At 32.1% G+C, this 21,583-nt stretch overlaps 1 protein-coding gene across 1 annotated transcript in view; it reads right to left on the bottom strand.

The window, feature by feature from the left end:
* Positions 1–7,209: 7,209 nt before the first annotated feature.
* septin10 (septin 10) overlaps positions 7,210–21,583 on the bottom strand; it is a 21,096-nt gene continuing 6,722 nt past the window's right edge. Inside the window, exons 6-10 of the mRNA XM_073845297.1 lie at positions 19,182–19,278; positions 15,761–15,929; positions 12,282–12,414; positions 10,704–10,888; positions 7,210–7,683 (exon numbers count right to left, since the gene is read on the bottom strand). Of these exons, the coding sequence (XP_073701398.1) occupies positions 7,668–7,683; positions 10,704–10,888; positions 12,282–12,414; positions 15,761–15,929; positions 19,182–19,278 (600 nt within the window). The 3' untranslated portion in view covers positions 7,210–7,667. The remainder of the gene's footprint in view (positions 7,684–10,703; positions 10,889–12,281; positions 12,415–15,760; positions 15,930–19,181; positions 19,279–21,583) is intronic.

Raw genomic sequence — 21,583 nt, 5'->3', positions numbered from 1 at the left:
TCGGAGCTGTGGGTCAGCCCTCAGCCTCCTGAGGTCGCCGTTCACACTGCACTTCTGATAACATTCACCTGTCCTTGTCGTTAACACTGATTACTCACATCTGTTCACTATTATCCGGTCTTTAAATACTCTCACATTTCTCTCCTGCTTCATGTCTGCATTGTCTTTTGTCCTCAATGTTATTTTGTGTTCCTGCTCCAGCTCTAGACCTTGTTCTCTGTTTTGTTCAGTTTATGTTTAAGTTTATGTTTAGTTTGCCGTGTTGGCTTTGTTTGCTTTGTTTATTGTTTTATTATTAAATTCATTACTCTCCTGCATTTGGACCCAGACCTCCTGACTTCACGTGACACTGTTGGGGTAATTACTAATTGGACTAGTGCTGTTTAACACAAAGGTCAGTCTGCAGAGAAGCAGCTGTGTTTCATTGAAAACAATGGGTCATTATAATGGCGTTTGGTTTTTATAAAGTTCATCCTGTGAGCGGGACTACTGTATATAAAAGTATAACTCGTTTGAAGTAATGGTGCTCCATATAACATTATCCAAAGAATCAAGTATTAATGATAAATCTCCTGTGACGTTTGTACTGGCTACTGTTTACAGGCCACCAGGGCACCATACAGACTTTATTAAAGATTTTGCTGATTTTCTATCCGAATTAGTGTTGACCGCAGATAAAGTCTTAATAGTGGGTGATTTTAACATCCATGTTGATAATGAAAAAGATGCATTGGGATCAGCATTTATAGACATTCGGAACTCTATTGGGGTTAGACAACACGTGTCAGGACCTACTCATTGCCGAAATCATACTTTAGATTAAATACTGTCACACGGAATTGATGTTAATGGCGTTGAAAGTCTGCATCAAAGTGAAGATATCTCAGATCATTATCTAGTCTCTTGTATACTTCAGATAACTAAAACTGTAAAACTAACTCCTCGCTATAAGTACGGTAGAACCATTACTTCTACCACAAGAGACTGCTTTGTAAGTAACCTTCCTGATTTATCTGAATTCCTCAGCATATCCGATAGCTCGGGAAAATTGATGATGCAACAGAAACTATTGACTCTCTTTTTTCTAGCATTTTAGATACAGTTGCTCCTCTGCGGTTAAGAAAAATTAAGGAAAACAGTCCGACGCTGTGGTATAACGATCACACTCGCGCACTGAAGAGAGCACGACGGAAAATGGAACGCAGCTGGAAGAAAACAAAACTAGAGGCCAGGCGTGAAAGTAACATATCCTATAGAAAAGCATTAAAATCTGCTAGATCGGATTATTTTTCATCTTTCTTAGAAGAAAACAAACATAACCCTAGGTATTTATTCAATACAGTGGCTAAATTAACGAAGAATAAAGCACCAACAGGCGCTGAATTTTCCCAACAGCACAGCAGTAATGATTTCATGAACTATTTTACTACCAAGATAGATACTATTAGAGATAAAATTGTAACTATGCAGCCATCCGCTACAGTATCGCATCAGATATGCTATAAATCTCCTGAGGAACAATTCCATGCATTTTCAACTATAGGAGAGGAAGAGCTGTGTAAACTTATTAAATCATCGAAACCCACAACATGTATGTTAGACCCTATTGCATCTAAGCTACTAAAAGAGGTGCTTCCAGAAGTCATAGATCCTCTTGTGAATATTATTAATTCGTCATTATCGTTAGGATATGTCCCCAAAACTTTCAAACTGGCTGTTATTAAGCCTCTAATTAAAAAAACCTCAACTTGATACCAGTGAATTAAACAATTACAGACCAATTTCAAATCTCCCTTTTCTGTCAAAGATACTAGAAAAGGTAGTGTCCTCACAATTATGCTCTTTCTTAGAGAAAAATGGTATCTGTGAGGATTTCCAGTGAGGTTTTAGACCGTATCATAGTACTGTATCTCTCTATTAGTGCTACTGGATCTTAGTGCTGCGTTTGATACTATTGACCACAATACTCTTTTAAATAGACTTCAAAATTATGTTGTCATTAATGGTAGTGCACTGGCTTGGTTCGAATTGTACTTATCTGACTGTCATCAATTCGTAGCAGTGAATGACGAGGTATCATATCAATCACAACAAGTGCAGTATGGAGTACCTCAAGGCTCAGTACTAGGGCCATTACTTTTTACACTTTATATGTTACCCTTGGGAGATATCATCAGGAAACATGGTGTTAGCTTTCACTTATGCTGATGATACGCAGCTCTATATTTCTTCACGGCCCGGCGAAACATACCAATTTGGAAAAACTAACAGAATGCATAGTTGAAATAAAAAATTGGATGGCAAGAAATTTTTTACTGCTAAATTCTGAAAAAAACAGAGGTGTTAATTATTGGACCTAAATCCCAGTCTAATACTAAATGACTGCTCTGTCAATTCGTCGTCATCAGTCAGGAACCTAGGCGTCCTATTCGATAGCAATCTTTCCTTCGAAAGCCACATTTCTAGCATTTGCAAAACCGCATTTTTTAATCTTAAAAATATATCGAAATTAAGACCAATGCTCACGATGTCAAAAGCAGAAACGTTAATCCATGCGTTCATGACCTCAAGGGTAGATTATTGTAATGCTTTATTGGGTGGTTGTTCTGCACGCTTAATAAACAAACTCCAGCTGGTCCAAAATGCAGCAGCTAGAGTTCTTACTAGAACTAGAAAGTATGACCATATTAGCCCGGTTCTGTCAGCACTGCACTGGCTCCCTATTAAACATTGTATAGATTTTAAAATCTTGCTAATTACTTATAAAGCCCTGAATGGTTTAGCTCCTCAGTACTTGAGCGAGCTTCTATCGCATTATAGTCCTTCACGTCCGCTGCGTTCTCAAAATTCTGGCAATTTGATAATACCTAGAATATCAAAATCAACTGTGGGCAGCAGATCATTTTCACATTTAGCGCCCAAACTCTGTAACAATCTACCTAACACTGTTCGGGAGTCAGACACACTCTGTCAGTTTAAATCTAGATTAAAGACCCATCTCTTTAACCTGGCCTACACTTAATACATTTCATTATCCAAATCCGTTAAAGGATTGTTAGGCTGCATTATTTAGGTCAACCGGAACCAGGAACACTTCCCATATAACACCTGATGTACTCGTTGCATCAGAAGAAGAATGGCATCTACGCTAATATTAGTATCTTTCCTTCTTATTCCGAGGTCACCGTAGTCACCTGTATCCAGATCAGACGGTCACTGCAGTCTCCCGGATCTAGTCCATGCCCATCAGCACCCAGAGATATCCTCTACAGCCCTGAATGTCAGCAGAGACCACATCAAAGACAGATCATTAGTGAAGACCTCAGCCATCGACGCAAGACAGCGAAAACCAGATGAGGCCTCCCCAATTTGACTTTGTTGCAATATGGAACTCCTGCATTATTATTGACATTTTACTTTGTTATTTTAATGCTGCAAGGTTGCTTTGACACAACTTGTATTGTAAAAAGCGCTGTATAAATAATCTTGACTTGACAGTATGTTCTAGCCCCGGATTGGCCCACATTGTTTGGATTTGTTTCAGCTTTTGTCTTCTCAAGATGTTAACTGATCAGCTGTTTGGCACCCATTCACTCCAGAGGATCCATTGGTGAGACAGTGATAATGACACATTTATACAAATTTGATAAGGAAACAAACTCATTTGCAGTAGTGTTCATTTCTTTAAAGTGATTATAAAGTGGTTGTGCTCATCTCTTGGTGATTTCAGCTCTTTTCTTTGCTCTAGTAGCGTGTAAAGACATGAACACATCCACTACAAGACTTTTGCTCTAATCAAATCGTGACCCGTCTGTTTCGTCCTCGGCTTTATCTCTTTCTTCCGGCTCTCCCGTGTTTTTCCGCGAGTGCGGTTCTGGAAGTGTCACATCTCGTGTCCAAATGGAGTGCGCTCTTGTAATTGGAAATTTCAAATCTTCCTCAGCAGACTGAAGTAACAAACCAATTTCCCCGCTGAACGGCGAGAAGAGTCGCTCAAGACGGCCGTCACCGACTGACTATCTAAATGCAAATGCAGATGATTATTCCAAGAAGGCCCCGGCACCAAATGAGGTTATTCCCTTCACTACGGGCCGCGTCACGCTGGAAATTGGCTTGTTTGAAATTCCCCTCAGGACACGGGAAGTGACCACAATCGCCGGGAAATAATTCAATGATAGTCCAGCGGCGACGGAAGGTATCTCATCCACGTCAATATGAGTTTATGTCCTACCAGCTGCGACAAGCAATGAGTGAAAATTACATTTTGTCGGTCACCGGTTCGTATTTCAGCGGGTCGACATTGAAAACTTATTTGACCAAAGTATATCTGTCATCAAATACGGACGAGGAGAGACTGATCAAGTTGAGAAATGTTGGATTTGGACAAAGTTTCTCAAGGAAAAACATCACAATGATGCCTCCTGGAGGAAAATACTCAGGAAATACAAGGCATTTCATTTTGTGTGAAGATGCTTGTGAAAAGAGCTATACAAACAAATGTGAATTTAATTTTTAATTTAATTTAGGCTTATTTTGACCAGTTTGTGCATTTATCAAGCATTTAGTAGTTTGAAATGTAACTTATACAGTGAATAACATCAAAACACCTCGTGTGTAAGAGATATAACAGCTTCAAACACATAATTATAACCCGATGACCTAATTAAGACGATATTTAGGCTTATTTTGATCATGGTTCGTGCATTAATCGAGCATTTAGTAGTTTGAAATTGAATCTTTACAGTGAATGACATCAAAACGCCTCTTCTGTAAGAGATTTAACAGCTTCAAATACTAAAATATAAACAGATGAACTAATTAAGACAATATTTTGACATATTTTGACCAGTTTGTGCATTAATAGAGCAGATTGATATGATTTAGTAGTTTGAAATTCAATTTATAAGTAAATAACATCAAAACACCTCGTGTGTAAGAGATATAACAGCTTCAAACACTAAATTATAGCCCAATGAACTAATTAAGACAATATTTAAGCTTATTTTGACCAGTTTGTGCATTAATCAGCATTTAGTAGTTTGAAATTTAACTTAAACAGTAAATGACAAAAAAACACCTTGTGTGTAAGAGATAACAGCTTTAAACACAAAATTATAACCCAATGAACTAATTAAGACAATATTTAGGCTTATTTTGATCACAGTTTGTGCATTAATAGAGCAGATTGATATGATTTAGTAGTTTGAAATTCAATTTAATGGCATCAAAACGCCTCGTGTGTAAGAGATATAACAGCTTCAAACACTAAATTATAAACAGATCAACTAATTAAGACAATATTTACATAACTTACTCATCTCGATGGTAAACTTCAACCACTTCTTGAAGAACCGGAGCTCTTAGATTTACCTCAGATCTGTCCAGTCAGAATTCGCGCTCTTTTCAGGACCATAACCGTCATTTGACGCCATCTAGTGTTTGAACGCCGGTCATACGGCAGGTATTTAACACTTTTTTTTTTTTGTCAGATAAACCCAAAAATATTTAAATCTCTCAATCATAGCTGGTATTTCAATCTTTTAAAATATACCTATAAAATATTTACTTTAATATTTAAATAATTTGACAACACATTTGCATTTTAACGGCTCTCTGATGACCGATAATGGTCACGTGTCATGCACGTAAAGCTTTTCAAGCAGTTGTTTTTTGTTTTTCTTTTATTTAACAATTGTTTTGAACATTTTGTATGCAACATTTTTATGCAATTTTAATTGACAAGCTGTCAGTTACCAGAAAGAAAAGAAAAATTACAGAAATAATGTGGTTTCAAATACAGGTTTTTCAGACTGTCAGGTACCAAAATAAATATATATATATACGTATTCCTGATGTTATTATGATATATTTTAGTCATTTTAATATATTAAATAATTTTTATATTTTTATAACAATATGTTTTATAACAATACGACTTATATAAAAATAAAAATAACACTTTAAATACATAACGCATGAATATAAAATGTGGAAAATAAATGCGATATTTTTAAATATTTGTGGGAAATGACTATCACAGTATGTTAAAAAAATAGGTCTATTTTGACTTTTCCCAAAGTTAAGAAGTCTAAGTTATTTTTTGCAGTTTAATAATTAGGTTGACTTGAGAAACCCAACATGATAGTAACTTGTCAGTCATACTAATGTCATGCTAGTAACTTGCTAATCATGCTAGAAACATGCTGGCAACTTGCTAATCATGCTAAAAACTTGCTAATGGCATGCTAGTAACTTGCTAATATGCTAATAATGCAAGTAACATGTTAATTATGCTAGAAACATGCTAACAACTTGTTAATCATGCTATAAACATGCTAACGACTTTGCTAATCATGCTAAAAACGTGCTAATGACATGTTAGTAACTTGCTAATCATGCTAGAAACATGTTAGTAACTTGCTAATTATGCTAGAAACATTAAACATGCTAGAAAATTTTTAGAATCATGCTAACTACATTCTAATCATGTTAAAAACTTGTTAATAACATGCAAGTAACATGTTAATATGCTATGCTAATTGTGCAAATGACGTTAATTATGCTAGCAACATGCTAACATGCTAACAACTTGTTAATCCTTCTAGAAACATGCTAGTACCTTGCTAATCAGGCTAAAAATACACTAAACATGCTAGAAAAATGTTAAAATCATGCTAACTACATTCTAATCATGCTAGCAACCGGCTAATCATGTTAAAAACTTGCTAATGACATGCTAGTAACTTATTAATATGCTATGCTAATTGTGCAAGTGACGTTAATTATGCTAGCAACATGCTAACATGCTAACAACTTGTTAATCCTTCTAGAAACATGCTAGTACCTTGCTAATCAGGCTAAAAACACACTAAACATGCTAGAAAAATGTTAAAATCATGCTAACTACATTCTAATCATGCTAGCAACATGCTAATCATCTAATCTATAAAAAGTTCAAAACTTTAAGCTTTTACAGCTGCGTTAAGCTTTCAAGCTAGGCTTTCTCAAGCCAACCTGAAGTTTTCTTGACAAACTTTTTAATATAGTTAATAATTGAAATGCTTTATATAAAAATATTTAATTTTTGCGTAAATAATTATGCAATTGAAATCTAAACAAGATTGCGTTATATTCATAAAACATGCACTTTATTATATATGATATAAAATATGAATATTATTGAAACACAGAGGACGCCGAAAAATACAATTTGCAGAAAAATACAAGTTTATTTGGTTAAAACATCACCCAAAATAACACTGTTTAAATACATGTAACATATGAGTATAAAATGTGAAAAATAAATGCAATAAGGTAAACATTTGTGGTAAATCACTATAGTATATTTCCGGTTAATGTTTTTAGCCCTCCTCAACCATAAAAACAGAATAATCATACACTTACCAATAAAAATAGTAGATTAACAAGATCTCAAAAGAGCATATTCTGTGATAAACCGTCCGCGTTGTGCTCGTAATAAAAATAGTTTCTGTTGTCAGGCACCGAAGTGAAGTGAAGATGTGCTGTTCTTCAAAGGTGTGTCCGTGATACAGTACCGTTAATGCTGGTGTGTCCGTATGATCACTAACATACAACTCCATCACTGTACATTAATAACACTGCTGTGCGTAAACATGCTGCTCATGATGGTAACAGAAGCCCCGCCTTCACATGAATCCAGAGCTGAGAACGACAAACGGCAGCTTTGAGAACAGAAACACATTCCACACATTCCACACATTCCACAAACACAATCAATCAAAATTCCCAGAATACTTTCACCACTGCTATTAGAATCAATGACTCTGAGAGACCCAACCTGCTGATCTGCTGTTTAAAGGAACACTACACTTTTTTTGGAAATAGGCTCATTCTCAACTCTCCCCGAGTTAATAAGTTCAGCCGTTCTCCTGTTCTGGCGATATCACTTTTAGCGTAGCTTAGCATAGATCATTGAATCCTATTAGACCAATAGCATCGCGTTCAAAAATGACCAACGAGTTTCCATATTTGTCCTATTTAAAACTTGACTCTTCTGTAGTTATATCGTGTACTAAGACCAGCGGAAAATGTAAAGATGCGGTTTTCTAGGTTAATAAAATTAGGAACTACACTCCCATTCTGGCGTAATAGTCAAGGAAGTTTGTTGCCGTAATATGACCGAAGCAGGCGCAGTAATATCACGGAGTAACATTACGCAGGAATGGGAGTGTAGTTCCTAATCCTATCGGCCTAGAAAATCGCAGCTTTGCATTTCCGCCGGTCTTAGTACACGATATAACTACAGAAGAGTCAAGTTTTAAATAGGACAAATATCGAAACTCATTGATCATTTTTGAACGTGATGCTATTGGTCTAATAGGATTCAATGATCTATGCTAAGCTATGCTAAAAGTGATATCGCCAGAACAGCTCAACTTATTAACTCGGGGGGAGTTGAGAATGAGCCTATTTCCAAAAAAAGTGGAGTGTTCCTTTAAGACTCTGCTTATTATTATGAGACTACAGTTTCTGAACGCTACTACTCCTAAAGCTTTCAAGCTAGAAGCTCCAAACTCAGGCCAGATCTTCAGACTGATCTCACTTAGTGTGCTCTATCTTTTCAGACTGATCCGACTTACGGTTTTCCTAAAAATGACCTGGGAAAAATCCCATAGACTTACATTGAGGGAATGTTCAAATGATCAACACTATTCAAACTCACACTGAGAACACTCCCACAATCCCTTGAGACTCAATCAAACTCACCTTCTATCAACTATTTCTAATCCATTCAAACTTATTTAAGATTCCACTCTTATATTTATATCTATCACTAGCCAAGCCTAGCAACAAGCTAGTAACTTGTTAATCGTGTTAGAAACATGATAGCAAAATGCTAATAATGCTAGAAACATGCGTGTAACTTGTTAATCGTGTTAACAACATGCTAGTAACGGGCTAATCATGCTGGACACAAGCTAATTATGATAGAATCATGCTAGTAACCTGTTAATCACGTTAACATGCTAATCATGTTAGAAACATGTTAGTAACTTGTTAATGCTAACATGCTAGTAACATGCTAATGTTAGAAACATGCTTGTAACTAGTTAATCATGATAGAATCACGCTAGTAACTTAATCATGTTAACAACATGCTAGTAACATGCTAATCATGCTAGAACCATGCTAGTAACTTGTTAATTATGCTTAGCAGTTAGTTAGCATGTTGTTAATCATGTTTCTAGCATGTTTAACATGTTCCTAATATATTTAACATGAAGTTAGCATTTTGTTAATGTGTACCTAACATGGTTAGCAAGTTACTAACGTGATTCTAGCATGATTAACATGTTACTAACATGTTTATACCATGATTAGCATATTACTATCATGTTGTTAGCATGATTAGCCTGTTACTAGCATGGTTGACAAGTTGCTAGCATCATTCTAACGTGATTGTGTTACTACCATGTTGTTAACATGATTAGCCTGTTACTAGCATGTTGCTAGCATGGTTGACAAGTTACTAACATGATTCTAACATGACTGTGTTACTAGCATGTTGCTAGCATGATTAACCATGTTACTAACATGTTGTTAACATGATTAACCAGTTACTAGCATGTTGCTAACATGATTAGCCTGTTACTAGCATGATTCTAACATGACTGTGTTACTAGCATGTTGCTAGCATGATTAACATGTTACTAACATGTTGTTAACATGATTAACCAGTTACTAGCATGTTGCTAACATTATTAGCCTGTTACTAGCATGATTCTAACATGATTGTGTTACTAGCATGTTGCTAGCATGATTAACCTGTTACTAACATGTTGTTAACATGATTAGCCAGTTACTAGCATGTTGCTAACATGATTAGCCTGTTACTAGCATGATTCTAACATGACTGTGTTACTAGCATGTTGCTAGCATGATTAACCTGTTACTAACATGTTGTTAACATGATTAACCAGTTACTAGCATGTTGCTAACATGATTAGCCTGTTACTAGCATGATTCTAACATGATTGTGTTACTAGCATTTTGCTAGCATGATTAACCTGTTACTAACATGTTGTTAACATGATTAACCAGTTACTAGCATGTTGCTAGCATGATTAACAAGTTACTAGCATGTTGCTAGCATGATTAGCCTGTTACTAGCATGTTGCTAGCATGATTAGCCTGTTACTAGCATGTTGCTAGCATGGTTGGCAAGTTACTAGCATGATTTTAATATGACTGTGTTACTAGCATGTTGCTATCATGCTAATCATGCTAGAAACATGCTAGCAACATACTAACCACGTGCCAATCATGTTAGTAACATGCTATTACTGCTATAAACATGATTAGCAACATGGTAACTACATGCTAATCATCTAATCTACCTACATTTTCAAGCTTTTACAGCTGCTTTAAACTTTTAGGCTAACGTTTGTCTTGACAAACTTTTTTATATTTCTATTTCTATATTGTATTATTTGCAGAATATTTTCCTCACCAGTGTATTATCCTCTCTAAATATGTATCAAATTTGTATTTATTCTAAATTACATTTGTTGCTTTTTTCATTCAGTCAGACACTGGTTGGTAATGTAAGTGGTCTGATGCAGGGTTGCCAAGTCTGCTTGTTTTAAGCAGTATATGCTCTATTTGACGTGTTTTCAGAACTGCTCCTAATGTGCTTTAACGGTTTTCTGGTTTCTACTCACTTCTTGCGGTCTTTGTCTTTCTTGTTGTTGGTGCTGGCGTTGAAGGACTGCGCCTGCAGGAGTTCGGTGGCAGCTTTTCGTTTGCTGAAGGCGCTCATCTCCTCCTCCAGACTCCTGCGCTTGTCCTCCAGTTTGCTCTTCTCATCCGCGTGCAGTCGCTTCAGCTGCTCGAACTTACCCTGCAACTGAACCGCAATCACTGCTGGTTAGTAGCTCAATCTCTGACCAACTAGTTCTCTGACATCATGTAATGAGCCCTTCATTTGAAATATTAAATTCCGATACGGACTAATGTTACGGAAACCCGTCAAAATAAAAGTTTGGTTTAACTTGAAGAAATTGTGACAGAAATAGCTATTTTAAAGCCTAAAATGTACATCTTAATGTAATACTACTAATACTATTAATAATAAATTATTAGAAACTTTTTATCTAATATTTAAACTTTCAAAATAAACTTAAACCTTTAATTAAAGTAATTTTTAAAGGAAATAATACATTTTTTCTTATACATTTTAATTCTAACAATAAACCTCTGTGGTGCATCACTTTGCTTGCCAAAAAAATAAATAAAATGAAAGGGTAATTTAATTTTTATTTTTATTTTTTTTTTATTAAAAGAAAAAATAATGGTTTATGCCTTCATTTAATTGCCAGAAAAATCTAAATACACACCACCGAATTTCTCAGGGAAAAAAGCATTAATTGGGACCTATTATTGTAAAAAATAAAAAAATAAATATATATAAATACATAATAATTTTTATGAAGTTTTATGAATTAGACATGCTTTTTGATAATTAAATTTTAATTAAAATGTAGTAAAAACACATTTGATAGGACCCTAAAAATGTATTTTATGTTAAACTTTTAATGAACTATTGTAAAAAAAAAAAAAAAAAATTCTATTAAGCCTTATAACTGTTAAAATAAATAAATAAATAAATAGAGTTTTTTTTTAATCAAGTTTTATTAATTAGACATGCTTTTGATTATTAAAATTGAATTAAAATGTAGTTAAAAATTAATTAAATTTAAAAAATGAATACAATTAATTCCAGAAAAAATAAAATGGAAAACAAAATTTGATAAAAATGAAATGGAATTTGAGAAAAAAATAAAACACATTTAATAGGGTTCTAAAATATATACTTTTATGTTAAATTTGGTTTCATAACTTTAATTAATTAGACATGCATGCATGAATATTACAATTTAATTTAATCATCCAGAGAAATTAAAACAAATATTTAATATTATAATATTATAATTTTAATTAAAGTGTAGGTAAAATGAACTTGAATCCAGAAAAACATAAAAATTCATAAAAATGAAATGGAATTTGAGAAAAATTCAAACAGATTTCACAGGGCCCTAAAAATGAAAACTTGAAATAAACTGTTGTTAAATTGTACAGGTTTCATGATTTTAATTAATTAGAAATGCCTTTCGAATACGTTTTATTTAATTATATAAAAGGAGTCCAGAGGAATTAATACTTAAACGGAATTAAGAAAATTTTTAATGTAAAAAAAATAAAATAAAATAAAATAAAAAATATGAATGCACGTGTCGTACCTCGCGCTCGGCGTCTTTCAGCTCGGCCTCTTTCTCTTTGACTCTCTGGACAAACGTCTGTCGCATCTCCTCTTCTCGTCTCTGCAGATCGCCCAGAAACTCCTGCCGCTTCGCCTCATACGTCTGCTGAAGACTGACAGAAAAATACAAACAGTTAAAACCACAACTAAAACCTGAACAAAACATGACAGCATCAGATCATCAGAGCATCAGAGCATCAGGCACCTCATGATTTCATTTCAAATGCAACTCTTTTTGTTTGTGATCATTAACATTTAATTAATACAATTTAATAGCAATTTTAATTTTGTTAAATTCAGAAATTAATTTTTTATTTGATTAAAAAGATAAACTAATGGGTTATGCCTTCATTTGATTGCCAGAAAAATTAAAATACACAACTCATTTTCTCAAAAAAAAAAAAAAAAAAAATTATATATATATATATATATATTAATTTTATAATTAACATCATTTTATTGCCAGAAAAAGTATAATTATTTATAATTATAAGTGCTTTTTTATAATTCAAATGGAATTAATACAATTTAATTACAGAAAAAAACATTAGATTTTAAATATTTTTTATTCATTTTCATTTCAGTTTGAGTTAAAATGAAAGAATTGTTTAATAACATTTTTTTTTAATTAATAGATAAACTAATGGGTTATGCCTTCATTTGATTGCCAGAAAAATTTAAATACACAACTAATTTTCTCCAATATAATTTTATATATATAAATTTATTTTTATGAATTTGATTAATTAGACATGCTTTTTGACAATTCAAATTTATCAAAATTTTATTATAATTTAAATTTAATTAAATCCAGAAAAAAACAGTTAATTGTTTCAATAGTTTTTATTTATTTTCATTTCAGTTTTAGTTTAAATAAAAGGGTTATTTTTTCTTTTCTTTTTTTATTTGATTAAAAGATAAACTAATGGTTTATGCCTTCATCTGATTGCCAGAAAAAGTAAAATACACAACTGATTTTCTCAAAATAAATAAATAAAATTCAGTGGGCCCTATTATTTTTATATATGTATTTGATTAATTAGACATGCTTTTGATCATTAAAACTTAATTGCAGACAAAAATATAGTTTAAATAGTTTTTATTCATTTTAATTTCAGTTTTCGTTATTTTTGTACATTAAGTTAAACGGAATGAAAATGAGAAATGTATTAAAAATATATAAATGTTATTTATAAAAATATATTTTTAAATTAATTCAGTTAACATATATTTTATTTCAAATAACAAAAATATCTTTTTTAAAGTTTACATGCAACAGTGCCATGTTTTGACTCTTAAAATATTTAAGACTTTTTTTTTTTTTAAAGCATTTAAGATATTTATCTTAACTTACAAGACTTCATAGCCTTAAATGTGATCAAACTGCATTTAAACAGCCTTGGGGTTTTGATCAAACTCTTCAAACACTCTCCTTCTTTTTCTTTTTTCCCTTCTTCAATGCAAATCAAAGCCAATCTAAAGGGTCTCTGAAAGCCATCAGGCCGTTCATTAGCTGAGAATCTGCCCTCGCTGCGCCTTTCTGGCAGCTGTTTTGAAAAGTGGAGCAGAAATCTGTGGAATGTCCTTGTGAATGAGGTTAAATAAACGCTTCCCATGCTCCCGTCTCCACAGCCGCCTTTATTAGCCATTACGCAACAGAGGAAGAGCAGGAATTAGTTATTAGCATGCTGCTAGCATGATTAGCATGTTACTATCATGTTGACATCATGATTAGCAAGTTACTAGCCTGTTGTTAACATGATTAACATGTCGCTAGCCTGTTGTTAGCATGTTACTAGCCTGTTGTAAGCATGACTAGCATGTTGTTAGCATGTTTCTAGCACCGATATCATATTACTAGCCTGTTGTTAGCATGATTAGCATTTTGCTAGCCTGTTGTTAACATGTTACTAGCCTGTTGTAAGCATGACTAGCATGTTGTTAGCATGTTTCTAGCACGGATATCATATTATTAGCCTGTTGTTACCATGATTAACATGTCGTTAGCATGTTTCTAGCATGATTGACATGTTATTAGCATGTTGATATCATTTTACTTACATGTTGTTAACATGATTAACAAGTTACTAACATGTTGCTAGCATGATTAGCATGTTACTAGCCTGTCGTTAGCATGATAAGCATATTAACAGCCTGTTGTTAACATGATTAACATGTCGCTAGCATGGTTCTAAGTTGATTAACATATTAGTAACATAGTTTCAGCATGTCGTTAGCATTGTTCTAGCATGATTACCAAGTTACTAGCATTTTGCTAGCATGATTACCAATTTACTAGCATGTTGTTAGCATGTTTATAGCATGATTCGCATATTACTAACATGTTTTTAACATGATTAACATTTTGTTAGCATGTTGCTAGCGTGATTAACATGTTACTAGCATGACTAGCATGTTGTTAACATGTTTCTAGCACGATTAACATTACTATCGTGTTGTTATCATGATTAGCATATTACTAGCATTTTGCTAACATGATTAGCAAGTTACTAGCATGTTGCTAACGTGATTAACATGTTACTAGCACGGCTAGCATGTTGTTAGCATGTTTCTAGAATGATTAGTATATTACTATCGTGTTTCTAGCATGTTACTAGCCTGATGTTAGCATGACTAGCATGTTGTTAGCATGTTTTTAACATGATTAACATATTACTATCATGTTGCTAGCATAATTAGCAAGTTACTAGCATGTGGTTAGCATGTTTCTAGAATAATTAACATATTACTATCGTGTTGTTAGCATGACTAGCATGTTGTTAGCATGTTTCTAGAATAATTAGCATATTACTATCGTGTTGTTAGCATGACTAGCATGTTGTTAGCATGTTTCTAGAATGATTAGCATATTACTATCGTGTTGTTAGCATGACTAGCATGTTGTTAGCATGTTTCTAGAATAATTAACATATTACTATCGTGTTGTTAGCATGACTAGCATGTTGTTAGCATGTTTCTAGAATAATTAGCATATTACTATCGTGTTGTTAGCATGACTAGCATGTTGTTAGCATGTTTCTAGAATGATTAGCATATTACTATCGTGTTGTTAGCATGACTAGCATGTGGTTAGCATGTTTCTAGAATAATTAACATATTACTATCGTGTTGTTAGCATGACTAGCATGTTGTTAGCATGTTTCTAGAATAATTAGCATATTACTATCGTGTTGTTAGCATGACTAGCATGTTGTTAGCATGTTTCTAGAATGATTAGCATATTACTATCGTGTTGTTAGCATGACTAGCATGTTGTTAGCATGTTTCTAGAATAATTAACATATTACTATCGTGTTGTTAGCATGACTAGCATGTTGTTATCATGTTTCTAGAATGACTAGCATATTACTATCGTGTTTCTAGCATGACTAGCGATCCCGCAGCAGAGGCAGTGCAGTAAACCGCTGGTGTCGTGTTCTCCACTAGAGGGCGTGTCACCTGACAGGTTTGCACTCAGGGTCGGTGTCTTTGAAGCCCATCTCCTCCAGTTTGCAGCGTCTGTAGAGCTCATAGTGGCGCGTGTGCGTCTGCTCCCGCAGGTCCTCCATGTTCACGCAGATCAGCATCTCGCGCAGCTTCACGAAGTCGCAGTGGTTCTCGTTCTCCACTGAAACACAAATAGTCCAAGACAAAACTCAATAAATCAACTTAATGGAACACGAAACTATTGATACTTGATCGTAAACACCACCAGTCAAACGTTTTAATGTCTCTTCTGCTCCCCAAGCCTGCTACAACTTAATCCAGGTCCAAAAGGAATAAAGCCATTAATCAGAGTCATTTCTTGTTTAGTATTATATTATTTTATTATGTATATCCCTGGGCCCATTATGCAACGTACATTTACACCGTAAAATGAATAATGCAAAGGAGAGCAAGTAGAAAATACAATATTACTTTAATAATAAAATAATAACAATATTAATTGAAAAATGACGTGAAGAGTCCTAATGCACAGCCAGCACCAAATAGACAGAATGGCAAAACTCAAAAACTGTACTGTATTATAAGTGCTAACATTCATAATTAAATAAACATAGTTTTTGTGATGACCAGAAGCTGACACAAAGTTTTTGAAGAAATGTTTGCTATTTTAAGAGTAAAACACCGGTATATATCATAGTATCATAGTATCTAATTTGTAAAAATAAACTTTGATTCCCGAACTTACGCTTGTTAAGTGCGGCCGCTGCTGTCACCGGAAAAACTTTTACCCTGCAAGCGCCAATCCGGAAGCCAGAAACACGGAAGTGTGAAAAAGGCTAATTGTCTGGATGCCGGAACAGGGATGTAGACAAGAATTCTGCCCTCCAAAGGCAAAGTGCAGTAACTACACATTTGGTCAAAATTTAGTTAAGGCTTAAAATGGACTTTGTGACAACTGTTTTGTCTCGTGCCAAAGTCTCCTGGTTCAATTTTGTCACGTTTCAGAGAAACGAGAGTGTCAACATCATCACTAGCATGTTTTTAGCATTTTGCTAACGTGAACTAGCACAACTAGCATGTTGTTAGCATGTTTCTAGAATGATTAGCATATTACTATCGTGTTGTTAGCATGACTATCATGTTACTAGCCTGATGTTAGCACGACTAGCATGTTGTTATCATGTTTCTAGAATGATTAGCATATTACTATCGTGTTTCTAGCATGATTAGCAAGTTACTAGCATGTTGTTAGCATGTTTCTAGAATGATTAGCATATTACTATCGTGTTGTTAGCATGATTAGCATGTTACTAGCCTGATGTTAGCATGACTAGCATGTTGTTATCATGTTTCTAGAATGATTAGCATATTACTATCGTGTTTCTAGCATGATTAGCAAGTTTCTAGAATGATTAGCATATTACTATCGTGTTGTTAGCATGACTAGCATGTTGTTAGCATGTTTTTAGCATGATTAGCATATTACTATCGTGTTTCTAGCATGATTAGCAAGTTACTAGCATGTTGTTAGCATGTTTCTAGAATGATTAGCATATTACTATCGTGTTTCTAGCATGATTAGCAAGTTACTAGCATGTTGTTAGCATGTTTCTAGAATGATTAACATATTACTATCGTGTTTCTAGCATGATTAGCAAGTTACTAGCATGTTGTTAGCATGTTTCTAGAATGATTAGCATATTACTATCGTGTTGTTAGCATGATTAGCATGTTACTAGCCTGATGTTAGCATGACTAGCATGTTGTTATCATGTTTCTAGAATGATTAGCATATTACTATCGTGTTTCTAGCATGATTAGCAAGTTTCTAGAATGATTAGCATATTACTATCGTGTTGTTAGCATGACTAGCATGTTGTTAGCATGTTTTTAGCATGATTAGCATATTACTATCGTGTTTCTAGCATGATTAGCAAGTTACTAGCATGTTGTTAGCATGTTTCTAGAATGATTAGCATATTACTATCGTGTTTCTAGCATGATTAGCAAGTTACTAGCATGTTGTTAGCATGTTTCTAGAATGATTAGCATATTACTATCGTGTTGTTAGCATGATTAGCATGTTACTAGCCTGATGTTATCATGTTTCTAGAATGATTAGCATATTACTATCGTGTTTCTAGCATGATTAGCAAGTTACTAGCATGTTGTTAGCATGTTTCTAGAATGATTAGCATATTACTATCGTGTTGTTAGCATGACTAGCATGTTGTTAGCATGTTTTTAGCATGATTAACATATTACTATCGTGTTGCTAGCATGATTAGCAAGTTATTAGCATGTTAGCATGTTTCTAGAATGATTAGCATATTACTATCGTGTTGTTAGCATGACTAGCATGTTGTTAGCATGTTTTTAGCATGATTAACATATTACTATCGTTTTGCTAGCATGATTAGCGAGTTACTAGCATTTGGTTAGCATGTTTCTAGAATGATTAGCATATTACTATCGTGTTGTTAGCATGACTAGCATGTTGTTAGCATGTTTTTAGCATGATTAACATATTACTATCGTGTTGCTAGCATGATTAGCAAGTTACTAGCATGTTTTTAGCATTTTGCTAACGTATATGTTATGTTATGTATATGTTTGACTAGCTGGTGTCAAAACTTTAAAGGCATTTTTCTCAGTTTCAGTGTTGGCGTAGTTACTGCACTTTGCCTTTGGAGGGCAGAATTGCTCGGATGTAATAATGAACATAGCAGTCCTTATTTACTCCCACATTTGAGCCACTGAAGACGCAGTGGATGACTTTGTTTGTGAATGGAATGCACCTCGCGATCATAAATGTGACCCTGGACCACAAAACCAGTCTTAAGTCGCTGGGGTATATTTGTAGCAATAGCCAAAAATACATTGCATGGGTCAAAATTTTTGATTTTTCTTTTATGCCAAAAATCATTAAGAAATTAAGTAAAGATCATGTTCCATGAAGATTTTTTGTAAAATTCCAACTGTAAACATATCAAAATGTAATTTTTGATTTGTAATATGCATTGTTAAGAACCTAATGTGGACAACTTTAAAGGTGATTTTCTCAGTCTTTTTGATTTTTTTGCACCCTCAGATTTCTGATTTCAAATAGATGTATCTCGGTCAAATATTGTCCTATCCTAACAAACCATACATCAATAGAAAGCTTATTTATTGAGCTTTCATATGATGTATACATCTCAGTTTTGTCAAATTTAACCTTATGACTGGTTTTGTGGTCCAGGGTCACAAATGCGATCATCTGTGATCCAGCTTCACTTACAGCAGAAGTGAGGCGTTCATATTAAGCAGAGCTCATTTGCATATTTTACACTACTGAGAATGTTTAACCAAAGTATAAGACTTGTTTTGTCTGGTAGTGAATCTGTGTGTATAACTGCTGATATCAGTGAATGTTTGTGTGATAAAGGCTCACCCTGAACAACGCCCCAGGGATACTGCCTCGCCTTCACCATCTTGTTTCCGATGTTCACCTCCTCCGTACTGCCGACCACCGCGAACGGAAGATGACCCTGGGAGAAGTTAAAACATTACAAAATTACTTTAACTGTAAAATTAAAATAAGGGATTCACGATATGAAAATTATTTACCGATAGCCGATAATTAAGTCCTTCTTGTGGCCGATACCGATATCGATACCGATACGTTCATATTGTTATATGATAATTTTATGACATCCGAATCGAGATAAAAACATCAACTCTTCAGCATCAAAACTAAAATAATAACAAAACTAAAATGAACAAAATTATATATGTCAATATCAATTATATATCAATATATATACATTTTATTTTTAATTTATTAATATATTAATGTAAATTAATACATAATTATTACTGAAGAAAATGATTTATAATTTTTTATAAAACCTATAATAGTATCTCAGTAATTATAATCCAAAAAAATATATAAAATTAACAAAAACATGTAACAAAATTACTGTAACTGTAAAATTCAAATGAAAGAATTAATTTAAATGTATAATTTCTATAAATATATTAGTGTAAATTAATATAAAAGATAATGTAGAAAAAAAAACTAAAATAGAATCTGAAGTAAAATCTATAATGGAATCTCAATTACGATAAAAAAACACTGACCTTAAATTGAGTGTCAAATAATGCAAAAATGAACAAAAACGTAACAAAAAATGTATATATATATATAAATTACTTTAAGTATATTAATGCAAAGTAATATATAATAATTTATGTAGAATAAAAAAAAAATTAAATCTATAATAGTTAAAAAAATAACAATCGTAAAAAATAATAAAAAAATTAAAATTAACAAAAACATTACTTTATTACATTAACTAAATTACTTTAACTGTAAAATAAATAAATAAATAATATATATATATTAGGGCTGTCAAAATTAACGCGTTAATAATTCGTTAACGCTAATTGATTTTGAAATAATGTCAATATATAATCTAAATATTGCTAAAATAACACTGACATTAATCAAATTCAGTGTCAAAAAATACTAAAATTAACAAAAACGTAAAAAAAATTGTAAAAAAAAAGGAAAAAATTATATATATTTATGTATTCATACATTTCTATAAATATATATTAATGCAAGTTAATATGAAATAATTTGTCAATATATAATCTAAATATTGCTAAAATAACACTGACATTAATCAAATTCAGTGACGAAAAATACTAAAATTAACAAAAACATGTAACAAAATTACTAAACTGTAAAAACAATAAATTAAAAATATATATTTATATAAAAATTACTATAAATATAAAAATGCAAAGTAATATATAATTAATTTATATTTTTAATATATTTTTTTATAAATCTATAATAGTAAAAAAAATTATAGTAAATAATAGTAAAAAACTAAAATGAACAAAAATATGTAGCAAATTTCTGTAACTAAAATAAATAAATCATATATATTAATATATATTAATAATTGTAAATTAATATATATTAATTAATGTAGTTTTTTTAAATAAAATCTATAAAAGTATCTCAATAATGCTAAAATAACACTGACCTTAATCAAATTGAGTGTCAAAAATAATACTAAAATTAACAAAAGCAAAAAATTACTATAACTGAAAAAAAAAAAAATATATATATATATATATATATATATATATATATATATATATGTATAAATTACTATAAATATATTAATGCAAAGTTTTTATTATTTTAAAAATAAAATCTATAATAGTAAAAAATAAAAACATGTAGCAAAATTACTTTAACTGTAAAAAAAAAAAAAAATATATATATATATATATATATATATATATATATATATCTGTGTAAAAAATATATATTTAAAATGAAATCTATAATAGTATCTCAATAATGCTAAAATAGTACTGGCTTTAATCAAATTGAGTGTCAAAAATAATACTAAAATTAACAAAAGCAAAAAATTACTATAACTGAAAAAAAAAATATATATATATATATAAATATATATATATGTATAAATTACTATAAATATATTAATGCAAAGTTTTTATTATTTTAAAAATAAAATCTATAATAGTAAAAAACAAAAACATGTAACAAAATTACTTTAACTGTAAAAAATATATATACATATGTGTGTGTAGAAAAAATATTTTTAAAATAAAATTTATAATAGTATCTCAATAATGCTAAAATAGTATTGGCTTTAATCAAACTGAGTGTCAAAAATAATACTAAAATTAACAAAAGCAAAAAAAAATAGTATAACTGAAAAAATAAATAAATAAATAAATATATATATATATATATATATATATATTATATATATATATATATATATATATATATATATATATATATAT

This window comes from Garra rufa, chromosome 8 (assembly GCF_049309525.1).
Source record: "Garra rufa chromosome 8, GarRuf1.0, whole genome shotgun sequence".
Taxonomy (NCBI): Eukaryota; Metazoa; Chordata; class Actinopteri; order Cypriniformes; family Cyprinidae; genus Garra; species Garra rufa.
Note: the sequence above shows the minus strand (reverse complement) of the source record. Positions and strands in the feature narration are given on the sequence as shown.